Source organism: Chenopodium album, chromosome 25 (genome assembly GCF_948465745.1).
Source record: "Chenopodium album chromosome 25, dcCheAlbu1.1, whole genome shotgun sequence".
Lineage (NCBI taxonomy): Eukaryota > Viridiplantae > Streptophyta > Magnoliopsida > Caryophyllales > Amaranthaceae > Chenopodium > Chenopodium album.
In genome coordinates, this window is record NC_137858.1 from 9900370 (window position 1) to 9923813 (window position 23444).

Sequence of the window (23444 nt, forward strand, 5' to 3'; positions counted from 1 at the left end):
ACAATTGTGTAACGTTTATTGTTACTTTACTATTAATTATACAATTTACTTCAATATCATATGGTTGTTAAATATGCATAATGAAATGATCCACTATTCCATTCATATAAAAATATGGTAATGATCGAAAAAAAGAAAATGATACATGTAACCCTTAAGGCTACAATTAAGCATTTAATCACCATTCTAAATTAACGTGATTGTAAGCTATTTAACTAACTAAAGGTCAGAGAATGAGAGATAGCTTAAGGGCTTATTCTCTTTAGATTATTTTTAGTTCAGTTCTTAATTTCCTTCTCTCATAAAATATTCAGTTCAGTTCAGTCAAGCAGAACAGACCCTAAGTGGTTATTAGAGCTCTCCTCCTGATTTCATAAGATATTAGGATCGTTTCTCATTATCTGCCTTAAATCAAGATAAAAATTGTTCATTTGGTGAAAAAATATCATAAAGTGATAGAATCTATACTTAGTATTTAAAAACACAAACCAAAATTGACACATGTCATCATTCTTTCTCACCTTTCTTTATTCATTCTCCCTTCTTATGTTTTCAAAGAAATTCTCTCTTCATCTCCCCCTTTATTTCTCAATAACTTTTATATTTTGTAATCTTTATTTTAATTCAATAACAAATTAAATTTCCTAAACCTTCTCCTCTTCTCATTATTCCATCTATCAATTCAATTTATTCACATTAATAATTCATTTCTTTAATTTGACCCCTTATCTTCCCCCTCTTCTTATATAAATACAAATTTTCAATAAAGATTTTTTCACACTCATTAAGTTTCAAAAACTAAAAAATTAGAGAAACGTCTCTCAAAATTCTATGTGAAATTTCTACAACAATGAGGATGATGATTGAAAAGGAAAATATTGAGGTGGCAAGAATACTATGGAAATTCCATAGGATGGCATTTTTTGCGTGTCATGGGGCTTTAATTTTGAAGATATTAAGCGCAATATAAGAGACATATATTGGTAAAGACTAAAGAAGAATATCATGCCTTCACATTTGATGTAAAAATTGTAAAATTATATTAAGTGTTTGGTATTTACAAAGTAGTTTTTTATACAAATTGTTGATTAATATATCATGCGATAGAGATATGATTTTACGATTTTAAGCCATTTTTTCTACAACTATTAGTCTATTACCACTAATTCATAAAATATTATAATATGTCAAAAGACGATAAAATAAATTCATTCAAATAATTTGTAAAGGGGGGTTTTTTTTTTTTTGGTGACAAGATAATTTGTAAAGTTTCAAATAAATTTATAATTTAAGCATAACCCGTGCGTAGAACGGGTCCAATAGCTAGTTTATCTTAATAAAAAGTAAAAGTTACCCCTTTATAAAGTAAAGTTTTTCTACTCGTATTATACAGAGTATTAATCATTCATAATGCATAAAGATAACTATATTACCTGGTTTCAAAAAAAAAAGATAACTATATTACCTTACATTAATATATCCGATGCTAATTGCAACAAGCATAGTCTGTTAACGTATGAGTATGATATCGTAAACATGATTCAAATCTGATCTATAATATCATCTTTACGACTTTCTTTAACCAGTAAACATTGTCCCCTTAACTTGAATTAAATCCGGTCTACATTATTTCCCTTACGGCTCTCTTTATATTGTAATATAAACATTTCGTACTAGATAGGAGTATATGCAAAACTTAATCTATACATTTTCAACCACATCAATACAATAATGGCCATCACAAAACAAGGCCAAAAACCGAGGTATTTAATCATCTAATCCATCTAAAAATCTAGCATTAAAAAAATAAACTAGTTACATAAAAAGGAAAAAAAAAAAAAAAAAATCCGAAATCCTAGAACTCTAGAAGTAATGGGTCGTTCAAGTAAGAGCAAAGTTCGTAAAAGATTGTGAAAGAAAATGACAAAAACAGGGCTCATATTACGCCTTAAACTCCTATGTTATCGAGTATTTAACAAACTTCCTCTTCTTCCCTTAATCAAATCTTAATATCTTAATTATCAAATTAATTAAAAACATAATAATTATTATAATTATAATAAATCAAATTTTAATTTCTCTTTTTCAAAATTCCTCAAACTCCCCCACCTCCACCTCTCTTCTTCTTCTCCCTCTCTCCCACGTTTACCCAGAATCTCCCTTCCTCCTCTTTCTCTCTCTAAAAACTCCTCACTTTCTCTCTCTGAAACTCTCCATATTTTTTATACTCTAACCTTTAACCCCCTCAAAAATCGGCATTAAACGCAAACACAGCTCAAAGCGTCGAAAACACCGAAACAAAAAACACCAATACCAGTTTCCTTCAATCAACCGACAATTTTCGATTCTTTCAATAAAAACCCAATAAGATTACATTAATTTATCCGAAAAAACATAAACCCAGTTTATAGTTTTTGTTAGTTGTTGTCTTTGTTTGATCATAGGAGGATGTGTTTGGTTGGAAATTAATTTTCTAGAGAGAGAAAGTAAATTGTAGAGAGAGAAAGGAAAGAGAATGACGCAAAAACGAAGATTATTAACGTTAGCACTTCTTCGAAAGTTCCTAACATGCGCCATTTGTACAATTGGATTATTAGCACTCTTCTCTGTTCATGTCCCCCGTGTTCCTAAGCTTCCTGATCCCTACAAACTTCCCACGGTTTTTTTCTCTCTCCTCTTTTTTCTTTTCTTTTTTTTTAAATTTAAAAAATTCTTTTTTTTTTTTAACAATAATGGGTGTAATTAAAATTACTATACAAGTATAATCATTAATTAATTTCCATTAATGAGTGATTTATTTCCTTGGAAGAAGTATGACATTAAATTTTTAATGGGGTGATGAATATTTTATGTATAATGATGGGCAACTTCTAAAAGTGTTGTTTGTTTGGTAATTTTCTTATAACAATCTAATAAGTGGGTTTTTTTTTTTTTTTTTTTTTTTTTTTTTTTTTTTTTTTTTTTAATGTGATTTTTATGGTATATGATGAATGATAAAATCAGGGGCGAATCGGTGTAATTAGTGTTTGATTTAAGCTTAATATTTCCACTTTAGAAAATGTGGAGTGTATGTGTTGTTTTTCCATTAACTAATTGGTTGTGGTTTTCATATTTGCAGCCACATGAAACTAATTTTCCGAAATTAGAGGCTGAGCAAGAGCTTGTGCTTGAAAATGCACCTCCAAATATAGCTAAACCTTCACTTTCTTCTTCACAGAAGGTATGTGATTCCTCACCCCTTGTCTTTTCTAGTTATTACATCTGCCGGAATTAGTAGTCGCGTTGATAGTGTGATTTAAACCAGTAACGTGACAACTACGTGATAAATGGAATCATATATGGTTTGGCATTAATTTTATAATTGATAACTGATAGTGATATTGGTAAAGTGGAATTTTATCTGTAATTGGCTGAATGTGGAGAGCTGAAAGTTCTGAACCATCTGTTTGATGCAAAGAATTTATGCTCGGTTTTTCATTTTTTCACTCGTTTAGAATTGACAGTTCATTGGTGCCAGTGGGTTATTGGACTATGACAAATTATGGAAGAAGCCTCCTAATCGCGATTTTATACATTGTGTCGAGCCTAGCAATGTGTATACACGTAAGGAATCGTTCTTTGGTTTTCCTTGATTTGTATGAATAATGTGAAATTATAAAACATTCATATGTTTGCTATTGTTTTTCACAATTTTCAGCTCCTGCAGAGTCACAGAATTACCTGCTTGTTCACACTAATGGTGGTCTTAATCAGATGCGAGCTGGGGTTTGTCACCTCACTCTTCACCCTCTCCCTCCTCGGAAACACTAATGAATTATATTGTTTATTTCGTCTGAGTTTATCCATGTTAAAGAACCATATTGAAAATTTGAAATTATGTTATTGTTTTGGTATGATGGTATGCCAAAATTAGAACTATATGATTGCACTAGAAGAATTTTTAGTAGGCAAAGTTAAAGTTTGATGGTACTATAAAGCACTATGTAATTTCAATAGCTTATTCATATTTCATTAAATTCTTCAGATGTTCTGTTTTGGTGGACACTTTGATTGAACAACTAGCATATGTCTGGTCCAGGTCTGGTACTAATAGGCTCATATGGTTGATTAGTTATGGATTTTACAGTTTATCTGCTATATGTCTTTCCTTTATATACCAGTTGATTTGTTTTTAATATATGAATCACGAGCTTAGTGTTAATCGTCATTTGTCATCATTCCCATCATACATTTACAGGACATTAGAACATTGATTGTCTTATATCTTTTTTATATCTGTGCTTTTTTATTCTTGAGATTTTACTGTATCTTTTGTGTAATGCTGCACCTTTTTTTCACCTAATTATCTGGATAAATTTACATGAATTGGTGTTAAGAAAATGTCATTATCTCTTTTGAGTTGAGTAAATGAGAGTTTGACACCCATCACTTTCATGTTTGAATTTCAGATTTGTGATATGGTGGCTGTGGCCCGGATCATTAATGCGACTCTTGTAATCCCGGAACTTGATAAGAGGTCATTTTGGCAAGACTCTAGGTACTTATTCATTGTCTTTTGTTTTCAATTGATATGACATCAACTGACCTGGTGCTTGAGATTGGAAATTCTGTCTCTTATGTTAATCTTTCCAAAAATTGATTGCAGCAACTTTGCAGATATTTTTGATCAAGATTATTTCATTAAAGCTCTGGCTAATGATATTAAAGTAGTTCAAAATTTACCTAAGGAACTTATGACTGCCCCTAGAGCAGTGAAACATTTTCGAAGTTGGTCGGGATTAGACTACTACCGGAATGACATAGCAAGCATGTGGAACAACTTCCAGGTACATTTTTTGTTTTGCTCTGTTTAATCCTGTTTGGTGAGTTGCAAGCCTGAAAAAACTGCATTTTCATTTGTAATTTTTTAACATTTTTAACTTTTTGGGGCAGGTGATACGAGCTGCCAAATCTGACTCTCGCTTAGCAAATAATAATCTCCCCCTTGACATTCAGAAGTTACGCTGTCGTGCCTGTTATGAAGCCCTCCGCTTTTCCCCAAAGATTGAAGCAATGGGAAAAGTAAATTTCTCTAAATAAGTTTATGAATGCATAGCTTATACTTCGTATATGACCAATAAAATGTAGTATGGAAGTTTAATGTTTCTTTCTTTTGTATAGTTACTGGTGGAGAGAATGAGGAATTATGGCCGTTATATTGCTTTGCACTTACGGTATGAAAAAGACATGCTTGCATTCAGTGGATGCTCCCATGGATTGTCTCATGAGGAAACTAATGAGCTCACCACGATTAGGTAAAGCTATATTTTCGCTGCAATTATAAAGAAATCATTTACCATTGCTTTACTGGTGCTTTATACTGATTTTTAAGCCTAGCTTATGAAATTGATTTTCTGCATGTTCTAACTCAAAGGCATAATACATCACATTGGAAAGTGAAGGATATTAACGCGACAGAACAAAGGATTAAAGGGTTTTGTCCCTTGACTCCAAAGGAAGTTGGCTTATTTTTGTCTGGTCTTGGATTTCCATCTGACACTCCCATATATGTTGCTGCCGGAGAGATTTATGGTGGTGAAGCTCGCATAGCTGAATTACGGTCTCGTTATCCCATTTTGATGAACAAGGTATTTCCTATCTTTCTGCTCTTAATTATTACTTTTGTCTTCTAGTCTAGATATCTAGCTGTACATATTTAATGTAAGAATGAGACATGAGTTAGGAAGGAAAGAGGTACGGATGAGAAGAAACAAGTAAAGGGGGATTCTGAATGTCCGGGTACAATGCATGTATTCAGATAAGCCTGCTATTATGAAACTTGCCAACTTTAAAAAAATTAAAACAATTTATTTTTGTTGGTTTATTAATTTTATTATTCTGTCAAGACTCAAGACTGTCATGTTACAATTGTGCTTATGGGTTAAGTGCCTGCTAATCCATGTTATTTGCAGAATGTGGATAGAAGAGATATGAAATCTTCTTTTGTTAAAATGTAAATTATTAAATATCAAGGAATGCAGAGTATTTGTGAGCAAATGTTATTTACAATGTTAAACTTGAATCACTACGGGTTTATGTTGATATCATAAGTTCATATTATCAAGTTCTTGATAATAGGATATATAATGGCTTATTCACAGTGTGAATCATCCAAATTGTAGCTGATAGGAGGTTGGAAACGTGGACTTTTAACATGTCAATCACTGTCTTCTTGGTCATTTTCAGGAGAAACTAGCATCTGTAGAAGAATTGGAGCCTTTTATGAATCATGCATCTCAAATGGCTGCACTGGATTATATTGTTTCTGTTGAAAGCGATGTGTTCATTCCTACATACTCAGGGAATATGGCAAGGGCTGTTGAAGGTCATCGCCGATATTTGGGTCATAGAAAAACAATTATTCCTGACCGGTAAATTTCTTTCTAAGCCCTATTCCTGTGGATATTTGTTACAATATGTGAGATTCATTTGTTATTATGTTTCTTCACAGGAAATCTCTTGTTCGTTTGTTTGACAAAGTTGAGCAAGGATCTTTGAAAGAAGGGAAGAACCTATCATATCGAATAATTGAAATCCACCGAAGAAGGTAATGTTATAGATTACAGCATCTTTGAACTTTAGCTATTCTTTGTCTTGTCATTCATAAACTTTCCTCTGAAAGTCAGTTAGTTGCTTTATGAGTCTATGGAGGCATTGATAAAGTGGTACATAGATAAGTATATTACATAGTACATACATGGGTTGATGAATACATATGGAGTAGATATTATGTGGAATTCAAGTCTCATGTACAATTACTGATGTTTGATGTCCTTGAATAGGCAAGGGTCGCCGAGAAGAAGAAAGGGTCCAATTTCAGGAACAAAGGGCATGGACAGATTTCGCTCTGAAGAAGCATTTTATGAAAATCCTCTACCAGAATGTTTGTGTCAAAGTCAAGGAGCATCCACACATACAAATACTTCTGCTGTCAAATAGTGACCTGCAGAACTGATCTCAGAGTCATACACACAGATACATTTGCTGTAAACTGCAAAGGCTGAATTTCCATACATTAACTCACCATAGCTGCAATATCCGACGACAGCAATCTGATTCTGACTGCAGTTCCAAGTGCATATTCATATGAAGCCTGTATAAATATGCTGCGAACATTCTCTGTTCAAATTTTCTGAGATTACAAGGCTAAGCGAAAGGAGAAACGGGTACATTGTTAGGATATACGGGCCTCCAGTTTTATTAGGGAGGTAAAATGTGTACATTTACTTCAACAAGGTAAATTAAAGGCGGAAACAAAGTTTTACTTATTTCGAAGGGGGGGAAATTCCCCCAATAGGGATACTTAGCTGCATCTGCAGTTTTTCATGGGTAGTAACATATGCGGGAATTTACATGTATAGTTTATTACATTTATCATTTATATTTACATCAAATCAAATGAAATAAAAGGTTATAATTTCTTACTCTTGTACCTTTTATATTGAAAATTTGATTTTTATGGCATTAAGTTTGTACAAATGTACTACTACTCAACATTTTTCTTTGGTTCTACTTACATACTGTTGATTCAGAAATCTAAAATGGACTAACTAACAGAGAGGTGGAGTAAAGAAAAATTGTGTGGCTGTAAGGAAAAAAAAGGGAAGATAAGTAGGAGAGAGGGAGCAGATTGATGGAATAAATGAAGTAAGTCTCTAAAGGGGGTTAAATGGTGAAATGTGTTTGCCAAAAGTGAGGTTATAATTTAACTAATAACAAAAATAAAAACTAAAATTGAATTATTTTGATACAGGAAAAAATAAAAAAATACAATAAGAAAAAGTCATTCTGATCTCATGGAAAATTTTACGGATATCAAACCCTTTACTTCACTCACACATGTCACAAAACTCACATTTGGTTCCTATAGTTATTACATTAGTTCTTAGGCACTACATCAAATGATCTTACCCAAGTAACCCAACATAATCCAATACAAGTTCAAGATGACATGAGAGGCATGTCTATAACTCTATACTCGTCTAATATAAGCTCAACATGACATAAGAGGCATGCCAATAGATTATGGACTATAGTACTATACTCATCTAATACAAGCTCAACATGACATGAGAGGCATGACAGTGGGTTATGAAACGTACTCATTTGATACAAACTCAACATAACACGAGAGACATACTAGTAGATTATGGATTATACTCATTTATTAAGATTACAAGTACAACATGACTCGACTTACTTTCTTAGCCCAGTTTAGGCACGGTCCACGGTAGGACCGTGCCGAAGTCTAACAGGATCTTTTACACAGATCCTGAAATGAGATGAATAGACTGATTAGGATAACAGAGGATATATTGATATCCAATTAAACCCCACTCCCGCTTTCCAGTCTCCACAGATATCAGCAAAACACATCCAAAACCTCATAATACTCCATGATTCTTTTATCTTTCACCATATTTTTGGCTCCAAAATTCCTTCTCTTTCACTTTCTCTCTCCTCCTCAAAAATGGTGTCACTCTCCCTCCTTTCAACTCTCCCTTCTCTCGCTCCTCTTTCTCTCTCTTCTCCCGCCATTACTACTACTACTACCAGATATTCTTCTCTTCAAGTATGATTCTCAATTTCTCACATTTTCATTTGATTTTACTCCAAATTATTTGATTAACTCATTTTTAGCACAATTTCAGGGTACGATTCGATGTAGTAATAATAAATTGGAGGTAGACGATGATCAATTTCGACGAAGAGATTTCCTCAATTGCCTTGCATTGTCAGCTGGAATTGTGAGCTATTTTCCTTCATTATTCTTGTGCATTTCTTCAAATTTCATAAGTTTAGGGTTTTGAAGAATTCTGCAAGTTTTCTGAAGTATTTCAGTTTATAAAAAGTTGAATGTCTACGCTTTAATTTTGATACACTTTGTTTTGTATCTTTGGTTGATTTTGACATTATCATTTTTAATTTCTATGCAATTTTATCAGTAAAGGTGTGTTCTGTACAACTAATTATGACTTGACATCAATTGAACTTATTGGAACTTATTGTTGTTGCAAATTAAACTCATTGTAGTTGTGCATTGAACTGTATCAGAAATTATTTGAGTTTATGGAACTTATTTGAACTTTTAAATTCTGCAGTAAGTTAGAATTAGTTGAACAAAACACACCTTAAAGTCGGCATTCTGCAAATTTTTTATTTTTTTGAAATTTATTTATAATGATTAAAGAGGTTGGTCATTGTAGATGCTGCAGTTGTAAGAACAATAAATTTCACTAGGAGATACTTGATTAAGAGGACAGTTTATCAGTAACTGGTAATATCATATACTCATGTTATGGTTGTTTGGCTTAGAGTTTTAATTTCTCGCCTCCTCGGCACAAGCCTTGTACTTCTTCTAGAATTAGCTTAATTTTGCTTCTCAAAATTTCAAGTTAGTTTTGAAGAACTTAACTCCTGAACAATAGTGTCTGCGTATCAATTGACGAGTCTTAGTGATTTTCTGATGGGACTTACATGTTATAGATTGCTGTAAAACATATTATACCCCAAACTAAGACTTTTTGTAATTTGATGATGATTTTTTACCAGTCTTAATGCCTTCTCAGGAAGTAATATCAAGTTCAGGAACCTTCTCTGGAGATGCCTATGCTGCTGATTTAATTCAGAGAAGGCAGCGCTCTGAGTTTCTTTGTAAGTCTCTCAGATGCTTGGCAATTTCTGTTTAATAGTTTACTTAAGCTTAATGTCCTTACTTTAATACATTGCAGCTGATATTAAAGGGACACTTTATACGGCTATTAAGGTATGCTAGTAGTATATAGACGTGTCGTCCTTTTAAAATCTGAACCGCTTGTTAAATTTGTAGTTTTGAATCTTTTGACAGTATGTATTTTGTTAGGCTAATACATCCTTCTTGTTAAATCTTCAGAAAAATCCAGACCTTATTCCGTCTATCCTAACTCTCTCTCTTAATGATGTGATGACTTATGACAAGGTGAAATCATTGATAATTTTATATTAAGTTTCTTTATGCAAATCTTCTTTGTACATTACTTGTGGCAAAGTAATAGATTTATGAAAAGCTGATTCCTTATGGCTAACTTTGTAGGCCTCAAAATCTGGAGGTCCAAATGGTTCAATACGATTCAGGTATTTCTGGAAAAATTGATTACCTTAGTGAAAAGGTGTGAATTGTTTAGTGAGGCTAGAATAATGTCAACCCAGTTCTCTTGCATCCGGCAATGGGATCATGTTTTGTGTCTGCCACTTCCCTGTCTCAGAAGTTTGATATATAGGTGTTAATCCATCAATATGGCTGTAGTGGTCTGTTTTCCCACAAATTTTGAGACTAGGGTTGATTTCTTGTTTGAACTTCTTGCTTGAAGCTCAGAGATAAGCAGACCTGAAAACAAAGGCCTTTCTTCTGCTTTAAATCTGTTGGAGGATGCAAAAAAGGAAATTGATTCATACTCTAAGGGTGGACCTATCGCTTATGCGGACCTTATCCAATGTGCAGGTTAGATAACTAGTGACTATTTCTATGTTCTTTTCGAACATGTGATGTTTCTTCATTAAATTCCATCGCACAAATGCATGTTCTTCCTTGAATTTGGTTTCTAGCTGGCACTCTGGGAGTTGTAAGCAACATACTGTGTCTTTGTGGATTATTCTAATCATGTAATCTTACTACGCACTAGTTTGTGAGAAAAATATTCTTGAACAGAGATGCAGTGGCGGCATGGAATTCAGTGTAGCATTCCACTATACTAATAGGTAGAAAATTATTGTGGTCGCATAACTTATTCAAATGCTTATATCATTATTTTAGATGCGAGGAGTAAATGCAGAACTAGAATGAATTTAGTATACCAGTCTCCAATCCTATCCTGTGGAAACAATAATGTAATGTAGTTGAACTTATGGATACCCTGAGCATGTTCTTTTCATCAATGCAGCACAGTCAGCTTTAAAGAATACTTTCTTGGCTTCTGCAATCCGTAAATGTGGTGGGAATGAAGAGAAGGGATCTTTATTATATACGGCGTATGGCTCTAATGGACAGGTGTGTTCCCTTTACTTTGGATATTCTGGACAACCTTAACAGGCAGGCTTTTTCAGTTTTCTGGATATTTAAAGAGAAAATCCATGTGATGCTGACTGACGAGTTTTCACTTGTGCTTTTGCATGTAATGCTCAAATTAATGCAATAGTGGGGCCTGTTTGATAAGACATTTGGGAGGACAGATGCTCAAGAACCAGACCCAGAAGGCAGAGTTCCCCAATGGGATAAAGCAAGTGTCCAGGAAATGAAGGATAAATTCAAAGCCGTGGGATTCGGCCCACGTCAGGTAATTCCCCCCACCCCCTCCCCCACCAAGTTCTTAATGCTTTTCTTTTATCCTTGAAAGATCTTTTAGTGCATTTCAGTAATTGTTGTGTTGGGGTTAGTTGCTGCTACATTTCCTTGTGCCATTTAACCCTTAGGATTTCTTCGTACAAATCTCTTTGTTTGTGATGTGGACTGATACTTGAGCACCAAATGATGCTGTCATGCTAATTTTGTAGGTCTTAGAGATTTAAGAGAATTTTCACACATTCGTTTGAAGATTGTCCAGTAAAATGACCATTACAATGAGCTTTCTTCTTAGAGACATGGGGTAGTTAAAAATGCAACTATTAGGTGTAAATTGGTAGCTGTAACAAAGCTTATATTTTAAACTCTTATAATCAGGTTAAACTTAGTGTTTTTTTTGGTATGTGTGCATTGACAAATCATGATATTGTCTACCGGTACTTGTTATGCGAGTAATACAAGACTGCATCTCTGTTGCTGTGATTTGAATTTTAACTTGCAGGATGTAGAGGTCTTTTCATCATATGACTTATTTAATCACGTCTTAAAAAAGTGTAAATAATCTTGTTTTCATTAAGCTGTACTTTGTGAGTAATGTAGAACAGGGGTAAAATGTCACCCTAATCAATTTTCTCTTTACCTTGTTTTGCTCATCAGCTGGCTGTTATGTCTGCATTTCTTGGTCCTGATCAAAAAGCAACTGAGGACTTATTGGCTACAGATCCTGAAGTTGCTCCATGGGTTCAGAAGTACCAGCGCAGTCGAGAAACAGTTTCTCAGACTGACTATGAGGTGAGTGGAAGGACTTTTAGTTAGATTATATATGACCCCCACCCCCCCAACAAACACACACACACCCTTCATTTACTCTGTTTATTTGGAAGACGGACTTTGCTTCCACTTTTGAACTTAGAACTAGTTTCTTCCAATTTCATATGAATTCTGCTCTTTTCTCTTTTATTAGGTTGACCTGATAACTACTCTTACGAAGTTAAGCTGCCTGGGACAGCAAATTAATTATGAAGCATATACATATCCTGTGAAAAAGATTGAGTTGAGCAAACTGAAGTTGTAACAACAATGCACCATGAAGAAGTGCCACTGCGAGATGTTTAACTGATTTGAGTCTCATTTAGATGGGAGAGATGAAGTCCAAAGTCCTGAATTCACCAACAAACTATCTGTAAGTTCTTGTTGAAAGATCCTTGGCATGACTCTGGACCTTTATATATCTGTGCTAAACCATCCAAACTTGCAAATAACTTTGTTTTCTCCCCCATTTTCTTGAAAAAGTCATCTGATTCTCATCTTTGCCAGTTACTACTTTTTCCTGTACACATAAATGATATTCATTTGTGATTAATAAAACATAATTTTAGAAGGTTCTAATATATCAATGCACAGTCCAAACAAGTTTGTGACATGTAAAATGCCTGATTACTGCCTTCTTAAAGTCACTGAAGTTGCCGTATTTAACAAATGTTGTATCCAATTGCATTTTGAGATGCACAAATTATTGCATGAAATTAAAAGAGAGGAAGCGGGTTATATTTATTTTTTTACCAAAGTGCTCTATGGAGCAAGTAAGCAACCCAAGAGCACATGTTGGAAGACTTAGATCTTACTAAAATTTTTTTTAGGAAAATACAAAACATAAAACTACCTTTCAAGTCATATATAAATCCGGAATCCATGGCAGGGTTTGCTGTAATGTTTGCAATCATACACTAATGCACAAGAGATAAGAATAGAACAAACTGACTAAACTCCATTTTTTTTTTACTAGGAAAATTACCCTGACAGTCAGTATTTGTATGTCATTATAGTGTAGTACTACTATCACACCAAAATCCGGGATTATATATGTATGTGTTTGGTGGAGTCCCAACCTTTTTTTAGCTCTAGCAGTTCTTAGCATTGTCAAGGCATATATTTAAGAATGATAGTGGAGGTACTAAAATGAATTTTCATTGCAAAATAGTCACAAGTTTTGTACTTGTGGTAATTTTTATATGAATTATAACACATGTACCTCTAAAGGCATATGTACCTCCATTGAATTTGTATATCAGATCATTGTGAGATTACAATTGATAACTCAACATACTAGCTAAGAAACAGGGGATAATTTTACAAAGCTTAAAACTTAAAAATCTTCATAGATCTTTACCAGGGGTAACAGGTGCAGCGCAAGCAGGTGGGATCTGCTTTCCTGTTACAACAGGCCTGACATTTTTACACATAGAGACTGCAGGACCATCTTCGCCTGTGTATGTCAGGTCGATGTCAGTGAGCTGTATCTTCTCACATGGCACGCCACTGCTGCAAACCACCTTCACTGCTTCCTTGCTACCTGATGTGCCCCTCACATTCTTGAATCTAATGTCACTAAGCTTCACTTTGGATGGTGTCTGCAAACAAAGCATGAATAGAAAAATCAGTACATGTTTATCATAGTTGATTCACTTGGCTGGTTTTGCTTCTTTTATTTGGGAAGAGGGAGTGTGTATGTGTGTGTTGGGGCCTTTGTGGGGTGGGGGGGGGGGGGGGGTGGAGGGTGTTGCAGGGGATATATTTTATACGGGGTGTCTTTAGACATAGACTTCACATAATTATGGGGTGTCTTAGATATTATAACAGCTAAAATAGTCGGAGCTTAATAGTAGCAGATAATTTCTTACCTTTTGTACGCAGTGATTATAGGGGCAATATTCTTGATCAACAATAATAGGATTCAAGACGTTTTCAACAGTGATGTCCTCAAAATGCAAGCCAGTGACAACACCTTGGTAAGAGTTGTGCCATGTTTTAACCCTAACACCATTATCTGTGTTCTTGATTGTGCATCCCTTCACGGTGATATCTTGCACCGGTTCCTCATTAGGGTACCTACCTAGACTTCCTACACTAATACCATGGCCAGGTCCACAAGTGACCTGCTCGATAAGAACATTTTTAGCACCATCCCCAATGGAAACACAGTCATCTCCTGTTCCAATTTGTGCAAGTGTTATATTCACTCCTTCTGAACGTCCTACGTGTATTCCATCAGTGTTTAAACTAGTTTTTGGGGCAGAAATAGTAATGTCATGCATTATTAGTTGCTTGCATCTCAAGATTGCCATGTGGAATAGTTTGCTGTCGAGTGAAGTTATGCCATGAATCACTGAATTCGTCAAGGAATTAAACCTAAAATTCTGCAATTGGAGAAAAATGAAAAATATAAGAACTACCATTAAATTAAGGGTCCTAACATTTTTGATAGGGATGAAACTAGACCAATTTGGTTGGTGTGATAGTTGATGATGCTTAACTTACATAAGGAAGGCTATTGCATTTGCCAGTTTTAGAGCAGTCATTCATTGTCCAGGCCATATATCCTTGACCATCAAACACACCTGCTCCTTTAGGAGCCGTGATGGTCAAACCATCAACGTTTTGAATCTTAACCCATGTATCTTCACCCCTAAATAGAGCCGGGTCAGCAGGAGCCCTGAAGTTCCCTAAAATCTCTAATGTGACTCTAGACTTGCATGGACCTTGAAGCTTGATTGCATTTAGCACATATGATCCTTTCGGAACCAAAATTGTGGTAGGAGTTGTTGCTGCACAAGCTGCTTTCCAAGCACTCGTTAAGGCCTAACAATCAAGAAATGTGTTAAAAAGAAAACTGATCTATGCTCTAAAAAACTGACATCAAAGAAGTTTATTATGCTTTTATGTACGTTTCGAGCATGCATAACCACTCACCTGTGTAGCATCGCCATCAGGCTTCGCTCCATGATTCCATATATCATGTACAACACCACCACTAGCGGCTGTATGTCCCTTAATCGCTACGATGCACCATTGAAATAGAATGATGAACAATGGAAGTTTTGCTGTGGGTGCCATTTTTTTTCTATTTAACTGTTTGAATTATTTTTACTCTTTGTCCCCGCTTCTTATATGCTGTTTTTCTAGGCATAAAATTACCTATATTTCTATTATTAGCACCCTTTCTAATTGAAATGAGCTTTTAATTTTATAAGCTTTGTTCATACCTTTGTTACTTTCAGTTGAATCATGTTCTTTTCGCTCTCTACAATTAGTCTTTTAGGTATCTAATTTTTTTTTTTTTTTTTTTTTTTTTTTTTTTCCCGTGTAATTAACTAAGGAAAACCAAGTAACTGCAATTTTTATTCAGTACCATAGCTATTAAAAATGCTGTTAACAGATTGCTTCTCTGCTTACTATCTATAGGCAGGTTCTATCTACCTACCTTTTGTGCTTGTAATTTTTTTCCCCCTCTTTTTACACATTGCTTTTGAATTCTTTATGAGTAGAGTTGAAATTGATGGTGCATTGGTGCTCTTGGACTTGGGTAAACGGATCATATTTGTGTTTAATTAAGGTCGATAGATTCGGGTTGTTCCAAAATGTTTATTTCTCTCATAATAAACTTAATACATATCAATTATTTGGGATGTCTGAAAATATATTCACTGTAACTTTTATAATTAAAAGCCAAATATTTAAGTCAAAACCACCCATAACTCCATAAGGCTATAACCACCCTTTATTAAGAAAATGTAAATAATATTCCGTCTATTCAAACCCACTACTCCTTAATAGTAGTAGTAGTAGTCTAGTGCACATCCAAACAATTGGTTTATTTTAATAAACTAACCATAAAAATCCATAATTATTGATAACCTAAGGTTTACATATTTTTTTGGCGTTGAATAGCTAAAATGGTGATATGGCTCATTTATATGAGAACAATTCAGGGGCTTGCCTGGATTCAGAATAAAATGTACCTCCTTTATCTGCTGTATAGTTTTCAATCATATTCTGAATAACACTGGCAGTTCTCCTTAGTCTAATTTGGGTCGATCTATCTGCGTTCACATCGTGTTAAGTTTTTGTTTCTTCGTCAAGTTCATGTAGATTGGATTGAGTTATGTCTGACATCTTAAGCTCTACTGATTCTACTGCAAGTCTCCTTATCAAGTATCAAGTGGTAAGAACATAGAAATGCGTTCAAATTCTGATGCTTGTTTACACTTTATAAAAGCAAAATACGTGCTCTAGTTTTTGTGGTATTAGGCCTGTTTTTGGTAAAATTCTTGACTCGGTTATTACATCTCCAAAACACAATACTAGTCGAAACAGATCTTAGAGAAGAGGAACATGATTTACTTTGGCAAAATCATAATTTTGCTTGCTTTTCATTTACATAAAGTAGACGAATAATTGTAATATCATACAAATTATTCGACAGTCTATGCGCTATAGTGCTAGACTAATTATTAACTATACTACAAAACTTTAATATGTAACCCTTCGCCCTGCCCTGGCACTTAAAGCTCAACAACAGGGGTAGCAGGAGCATCACAAGCAGGCGGATTCTGTGTTCCAGCAAGAGTAGGCTTAACGAATTTACACATTGAAACTGCAGGACCATCGCTGCCAGTGTACTTAAGGTCTATGTCTGCGAGCTCCACCTTGTCACATGGAAATCCACTGCTGCAAATTAGCTTCACAGCCTCCTTGCCACTTGAAGCTCCCTTAACGTTTGTAAACTTAATGTCGGAAAGCTTAACCTTTGATGGCGTCTGTGAAAATAAAATACAATACATTGTTAGAAGGTCGGAAATGGAAAAAAATAGATTAGGATCATTCAAATTAGTCTTACCTTTTCTTTGCAGTGATTGTAGGGGCAATACTCTTGATCAACAATGACAGGGTTTCTAACATTTTCAACCGCGATATCTTCAAAATGCAACCCATCAACATTAGATGGGTAAGAGTTGTGCCATGTTTTAACACGGACACCATTGTCGGTATCCTTGATGGTACAATGCCTTACAGTGATGTTTGACACTGGCTCCTCGTTAGGGTATCTGCCAAGACTACCAACACTGATACCGTGGCCAGGTCCACAGGTGACATTTTCTACAAGGACGTTCTTAGCACCATCACCGAAGGACACACAGTCATCTCCTGTGCCAATGGTGAATCCTCTTATGATAACAAATTCTGAACGTCCGATGTGAATGCCATCTGTGTTAGGGCTGTCTGCTGGGGCGGTTATAGTTATGTCAGTCATTTCCAGGTGCTTACACCCTAAGAGGGCAAAGTGGAATATCTTGCTGTTTAATGAAGTCAAGCCAATAACCTTTGAATTCGTCACGAAATTGAACCTGAAGTTCTGCAATACACAACATAAATCATTAGGATTTGCTGTCATATTTAATTAAACAATCTTGGTATGTGACATTATGACCCATGACTTCTCAAAAATAAAAGGAATTTAAAGATCTTACATAAGGAAGGGTGAAGCAGCCGACGTAGCTCTTAACGCACCCATTCTGTTTCCAAGCATCTTGTCCTTGGCCATCAAAGACACCAGCCCCTTTAGGAGCTGTGATTGTCAAACTATCGACATTTTCTACCTTAAACCATGTATCTTCGTTCTTAAACGGAGCCAAACTTGCAGGGGCCTTGAAGTTCCCTAGAATTTCTATTGTAGTTGGTGTTTGGCATGGACCTTTTAGTTTAATAGGGCCTAGCAAGTAATCTCCTTTAGGAACTAATACCTTGCTTCGCTTTTTTGATTCACATGCAGCACTCCATGCGTCTAAAAAGGCCTGAAAAATATTCAACAAACAAACGTTCAATTCATTTCAACTGTACATACACATTCACAATCGATATTTGACAAATTTTTGTATGAGACAGTCTCAATCATGTAGAAACTACTCCTTAAATTTATGACGTTGATTATTCAAGCATTTCTTTACCTGTGTAACATCAGCATTAGGCTTTGCACCATTTGCGGTTATGTCAAATACAACGGTATCACCCTCAGGGGCCACAACTGGTTCGTGACCATTAATTTGTAGCACAAGCAAACTAAATGCAAGAAAAAGCAGTGTATATTGTAATTTAGTAGCCATTTTTATTTTCTCACAGCTTTTAGTTATTAAACTAGTTGAAATATTATTGCTGAATGATTTTCTTTGTTGAAACTACTTTGATATATATACTAATGATTTTATGGTAAACATGGTTTAGACGATCAATTATTTGAAAATTGTTTTGTTCCCTGCCATGAGTTATTTTCTAAATATATCACTAATTCTAATTTATTTGATGTAAAATAGAGGTTAACCATTTTATTTTAATAAACCTATTATAGGTGTAGCTAAAAATATATTAACTATACTAATATCATCCATAAAAGTTTGAGTATCGAAAGGGTCAAACAGACAAAATTGGAAGGTGTTGAAGGAGAAGAGACTTCTTATGCTTGTTTACACTTAATTAAAGCAAAATACTAATCTACTTACTGTGATATTTGCCTTGTTTTCGTAAAAAATGACTTTGCTAAGCATATCAATGATAATATCAAGACCTAAGACCTTAACTTGATATTGATTTAATTTGTCTCTTTATACTCCTTTTTTTACAAAAATAAATAAACTTTTTGACCAACACACTTTTTAGAAATTGAATGGTATTGAGTAAAATACATATTGTGTAAGTGGTGTTTGGTAGAAAAAGAAAAATAGTGTATTACAGTAATAAACAATGTCACTCATGTCACAAAACCAAACAAGATTTGGCATACTGATAAGAGCTTAGTCTCATAGCCTATTAATATAATCTATTAAGGCTTTAGCCTATTAATTATGGGATGTACAATGTAAATATTAAGGCTTTAGCCTATTAATATAATCTATCTTCTAGTTGTGATAAAAAAAGATAAGAGTTTAGTCTCATAGCTTTAAAGTTAATATTCTCGGAAATTAATGTATTATACAGTGAAATTGTTACAACCAACCTCTTATAAGAAAGATGATTATTTCATCACCATTTAAGTCAATCATCAATCGTGTTATAAACATTAAAATAAATGTACTTTCTCCGTTTCTTTTTACTTGCAACAGTTTGACTTATACACTATTCATATATTTCACTTTGACTAGATTTGGTGATTATCCATCAGAAAAAATATAGTCATGTCATGTGGTATCTTGTTTTACTCATTTCGATTATACTTTCATAATATCAAATTTTTATAATTTTTACATATTTATAAAGATATTAACGATTGAAATAGTACATTGGCAAGCGTAAAATGAGAAGTGTACAAAGTTTAGTTAAAGTAGAGATTTGGTGCAACGTCAGGACTACACATTAATTAAATACTTATTTAGGGGAAATATTATGATTGATCGATATTTGTTTGATAATAACTTGATTACAACAGTTCACGAGTTTATATAGACATATTACATATAGAGCTGTCAATTCGGGTATTCAAGTCAGGTTTGGATCGAGTCAAATTAGGTATCGGGTTAAATCAGGATCAGGTTATGTCGGGTCAATCTAGTTTCAGTTCAGGTTCAGGTCGGGTCAATTTCAGTTCAAGTTATAACAATTCGTTCACCTTTTCGGATATAGATCGGGTTCAATTCGAGTTAAAATCAGATCAGGTTCAATTTCAGGTTCGGGTTGTATTGAGTCTGGTTAACAATATGGTACATTCGGGTTCGAGTTAGTGTTAAATTCTAATAAATATCGATGTGGCCAAGTTAAACTATAATTACGTCTTCCATAATTTGATTAAGCATCATCAAGATTTTATTAAACCTATATGCGAGTAATAGAGAACAAAAGTTATATAAGCTGAACAAAAGATTTTATTAAATCGGATTGAAGGTTTACAGAATTATACCAGTATATAAGTTGAATAAAAGGTATATAAAATTTTATTAAACATTTCATTACTCGGGTTCATGTTTTAATTGAGTCGGGTACTAGTTCAGGTTCGGATTGTTTTCGGGTCGGATTAAATAGGTTGACGGTTACTATCTATCAGGTCGGGGCAGGTTTGTGTTCAGGTCATAAAGTATTCGATCAAATGGGTTTTCGGTTAAGATCAAGTCAGGTTCAAGTGCGGTTACAAGTCACTAGTTTCACTCCATTGTTCAAGTACATGCTGGGTTCATATCTTTGTCCGTTAAGGTCGGGTTTTTGGGTCGCGTCAGTTTTTGACAGTTCTAGCTATTATCCTCACTCTTTGAGGAAATTTAGAGGTTTTGGGGCCCGGTGGCAATAAGTGTTGAGACCCTAGGGGACATATCTTGGGATCATATAATGCCGTTTGAAACCATATATGATCATTATATGTTGTCATAAACGTACGTGGTAGGCTTGAGTTTACGAAATCAATGCAATTTATGAATGGATAAAATAAATGTGAATGATCGTTTAAGGGCATATTTGATGGTTCAACCGACCAAATTGGACACCCGGAGGGTATTAGGGACCATGGTAATTAAACATCTCGCCAATTTTTATTTTCGGGTAATAAAAAGGTTAAACAATTGCAAAATTAAAGGCTACAATCCAAGCTTTTTGAGGAAATTTTGGGGTTTTAGGCCATGTTGCGAAAATCCTTGAGACCCTAAGGGATACATCTCGGGGTCATATAATGCTGTTTGAAACCATATGGGATACACGTCCGTGGTAGCTAGGCTTGAGATAACGAAATCGGTGCATGTTGCAAACGGGTAAAATGACCGTTTTAGGACATATTGGATGGTTCCACCGACTCAATTGGATTCCCGGAGGGTATTAGGAACCATGGTAAACATCTCGGCAATTTTTATTTCCAGGGAGAAAAAAGGTCAAAAAATTATAAAATTGAAGGCTATAATCCACGCTTTTTGAGGAAATTTTGAGGTTTCAGGGCCAGTGGCGAAAAGTGTTGAGACACTAAGGGATGTATCTTGGTGTCATATAATGTCGTTTGAAACCATACATGATCATTATATGTTGACATAAACGTCCTTAGCAGGCTTGAGTTTACGAAATCACTACAAGTTGTGAACGGGTAAAATGACCGTTTAAGGGCATATTGAATGGTTCCACCGACCCAATTGGACTCCCGAAGGATATTAGGGACCATGGTAAACATCTCAGCAATATTTGTTTTCGGGCGAAAAAAGATCAAAAAATAACAATATATATAGAAGGCTATAATCCACGGTTTTTGATGAAATTTAAACGTTTCGGAGCCCGGTGGCGAAATGCCTTGAGACCCTAAGAGTACAACTTGGAGTCATATAATGTCGTTTAAAACCATATAAGATAATCATATGTTATCATAAACGTCAGTGGTAGGCTTGAGTTTACGAAATCACTTTTAGTTGTGAACAAGTAAAATAACCGAATAAGGGTCTATTGGACGGTTCCACTGACCTAATTTGACTCCTGGAGGGTATTAGAGACCATGGTGAACATCTCGACAATTTTTATTTCCGGACGAAAAATAGTCAAAATATTTGAAGGCTCTAATCCACGCTTTTTGAAGAAATTTTGAGGTTTCAGGGCCACCAAAAGTGTTGAGACCCTAGGGGATATATCTCGGTGTCGTATAATGTCGTTTGAAACCATATATGATCATTATATGTTGACATAAACGTCCGTGATAGGCTTAAGTTTACGAAATCGATCACTACAAGTTGTTAACGAGTAAAATGACCGTTTAAGGGCATATTGGATGGTTCCACCGACCCAATTAGACTCCCGTAGGATATTAGGGACCATGGTAAACATCTCGGAAATATTTTTTTCCGCGAAAAAGATAAAAAAATTACAAAATTGAAGGCTATAATCCAAGCTTTTTGATGAAATTTTAAGGTTTTGGAGCTCGGTGGCGAAAAGCCTTGAGACCCTAAGTGACACATCTCTGGGTCATATAATGCTGTTTGAAACCACATATGATCATTATAGGTTGTCATAAACATCCGTGGTAGACTTGAGTTTACGAAATCACTTCAAGTTGTGAACGGGTAAAATAACTGTTTAAGGACAAATTAGACGGTGTCACCGACCCAATTTGAGTCCCGGAGGACATTAGGGACCATGTTAAACATCTCGGCAATTTTGTTTTTCGGGCGAAAAAAAGTCAAAAAAATTACAAAATTGAAGGCTATAATCCACGCTTTTTGATGAAAATTTGAGGTTTCAGGGCCCCGATGGCGAAAAGCCTTGAAACCCTAAGTGATACATCTCGGGGTCATATAATGCCGTTTGAAACCACATATGATCATTATATGTTGTCATAAACGTCCGTGGTAGGCCGCTTGAGTTTACGAAATCACTGCAAGTTGTGAATGGGTAAAATGACCGTTTAAGGACATATTGGATGGTTCCACTGACCCAATTGGACTCCCGTAGGATATTAGGGACAATGGTAAACATCTTGGTAATTTTTATTTCCGCGCAAATAAAGGTCGAAAAATTACAAAAATGAAGGCTACAATCCACGCTTTTCTAGGAAATTTTAAGGTTTAAGGGCCTGTGGCGAAAAGCCTTGAAACCCTAAGGGATACATAACGGGGTCGTCTAATACCGTTTGGAACCATATATGATCATTATATGTTGTCATAAACGTCTAGGTAATTTTATTTCCGTGTAAAAAAAGGTCGAAAAATTACAAAAATGAAGGCTATAATCCACGCTTTTCTAGGAAATTTTAAGGTTTGAGGGCCTGTGGCGAAAAGCCTTGAAACCCTAAGGGATACATCACGGGGTCGTATAATGCCATTTGGAACCATATATGATCATTATATGTTGTCATAAACGTCCGTGGTACGCTTGAGTTTACGAAATTATTGCAAGTTGTGAACGGGTAAAAGAATCGTTTAAGGGCATATTGGATGGTTCCACCGACCCAATTTGACTCCGGGAGGATATTAGGGACCATGGTAAACATCTCATAAATTTTTATTTCCGGGCGAAAAAAGGTCAAAAAATTACAAAATCGAAGGCTATAATACACGCTTTTTGAGGAAATTTTGAGGTTTCGGGGCCCGGTGGCGAAAAGGTTTAAGACCCTAAGGGATACATCTCGGGGTCGTATAATTCCTTTTGAAACCATATATGATCATTATATGTTGTCTTAAACGTCCGTGGTAGACTTAATTTTACGAAATCACTTCAAGTTGTGAACGGGTAAAATGATTGTTTAAGGGCATATTGGATGGTTCCACCGACCCAATTGTACTCCTAGAGGGTATTAGGGACCATG

At 34.9% G+C, this 23444-nt stretch overlaps 4 protein-coding genes across 5 annotated transcripts; 2 read left to right on the forward strand and 2 right to left on the reverse strand.

Moving 5' to 3' along the window:
* The first annotated feature begins 2125 nt into the window (after positions 1–2125).
* On the forward strand, positions 2126–7463 carry LOC145614140 (O-fucosyltransferase 7-like). The gene is made up of 12 exons (XM_081669140.1): positions 2126–2659; positions 3119–3220; positions 3504–3603; positions 3698–3765; positions 4449–4537; positions 4646–4826; positions 4933–5061; positions 5161–5294; positions 5414–5627; positions 6226–6410; positions 6491–6586; positions 6822–7463. The coding sequence occupies exons 1-12, from the start codon at positions 2516–2518 to the stop codon at positions 6976–6978; spliced, it is 1599 nt and encodes a 532-aa protein (XP_081525266.1). The 5' UTR covers positions 2126–2515; the 3' UTR covers positions 6979–7463.
* A 973-nt stretch (positions 7464–8436) lies between these two features.
* On the forward strand, positions 8437–14354 carry LOC145613107 (thylakoid lumenal 29 kDa protein, chloroplastic-like). Of its 2 annotated transcripts, XR_014106865.1 has the most exons (12): positions 8437–8611; positions 8691–8786; positions 9609–9693; positions 9771–9805; positions 9932–9997; positions 10112–10152; positions 10389–10519; positions 10959–11065; positions 11214–11351; positions 12014–12148; positions 12321–12539; positions 14051–14354. XR_014106865.1 is itself a non-coding variant. In XM_081668161.1 (11 exons), exons 1-11 carry the CDS (start codon positions 8510–8512, stop codon positions 12429–12431), a joined length of 1047 nt encoding a protein of 348 aa, XP_081524287.1. In that variant the 5' UTR covers positions 8437–8509; the 3' UTR covers positions 12432–12747. The 2 variants fall into 2 exon arrangements, 1 of the variants encoding a protein (XP_081524287.1); XM_081668161.1 differs by lacking the exon at positions 14051–14354 and having other exon boundaries at positions 12321–12747.
* LOC145613624 (putative galacturan 1,4-alpha-galacturonidase SALK6) lies at positions 13513–15250 on the reverse strand. Its single transcript, XM_081668720.1, has 4 exons — positions 15107–15250; positions 14675–14995; positions 14038–14553; positions 13513–13767 (listed from the first exon to the last, which is right to left on the reverse strand). Exons 1-4 carry the CDS (start codon positions 15248–15250, stop codon positions 13513–13515), a joined length of 1236 nt encoding a protein of 411 aa, XP_081524846.1.
* A 326-nt stretch (positions 15251–15576) lies between these two features.
* Positions 15577–18297, reverse strand: LOC145613106 (putative galacturan 1,4-alpha-galacturonidase SALK6). The gene is made up of 4 exons (XM_081668160.1): positions 18142–18297; positions 17665–17988; positions 17034–17549; positions 15577–16953 (listed from the first exon to the last, which is right to left on the reverse strand). The coding sequence occupies exons 1-4, from the start codon at positions 18295–18297 to the stop codon at positions 16699–16701; spliced, it is 1251 nt and encodes a 416-aa protein (XP_081524286.1). The 3' UTR covers positions 15577–16698.
* Positions 18298–23444: the final 5147 nt, after the last annotated feature.

Coding starts and splice junctions, on each gene's coding strand:
- LOC145613106 (XM_081668160.1), bottom strand. CDS start 18,297: ATGGCTACTAAATTACAATATACACTGCTTTTTCTTGCATTTAGTTTG. Junction 17,550..17,664: donor GCTGCTTCACCCTTCCTTAT/GTAAGATCTTTA, acceptor TGTGTATTGCAG/AACTTCAGGTTCAATTTCGT. Junction 16,954..17,033: donor ACAATCACTGCAAAGAAAAG/GTAAGACTAATT, acceptor TTATTTTCACAG/ACGCCATCAAAGGTTAAGCT.
- LOC145613624 (XM_081668720.1), bottom strand. CDS start 15,250: ATGGCACCCACAGCAAAACTTCCATTGTTCATCATTCTATTTCAATGG. Junction 14,554..14,674: donor AATGCAATAGCCTTCCTTAT/GTAAGTTAAGCA, acceptor CTCCAATTGCAG/AATTTTAGGTTTAATTCCTT. Junction 13,768..14,037: donor ATAATCACTGCGTACAAAAG/GTAAGAAATTAT, acceptor CTTTGTTTGCAG/ACACCATCCAAAGTGAAGCT.
- LOC145613107 (XM_081668161.1), top strand. CDS start 8,510: ATGGTGTCACTCTCCCTCCTTTCAACTCTCCCTTCTCTCGCTCCTCTT. Junction 11,066..11,213: donor CGTATGGCTCTAATGGACAG/GTGTGTTCCCTT, acceptor TTAATGCAATAG/TGGGGCCTGTTTGATAAGAC. Junction 12,149..12,320: donor TTTCTCAGACTGACTATGAG/GTGAGTGGAAGG, acceptor CTCTTTTATTAG/GTTGACCTGATAACTACTCT.
- LOC145614140 (XM_081669140.1), top strand. CDS start 2,516: ATGACGCAAAAACGAAGATTATTAACGTTAGCACTTCTTCGAAAGTTC. Junction 3,766..4,448: donor TTAATCAGATGCGAGCTGGG/GTTTGTCACCTC, acceptor TTTGAATTTCAG/ATTTGTGATATGGTGGCTGT. Junction 5,295..5,413: donor AATGAGCTCACCACGATTAG/GTAAAGCTATAT, acceptor TCTAACTCAAAG/GCATAATACATCACATTGGA.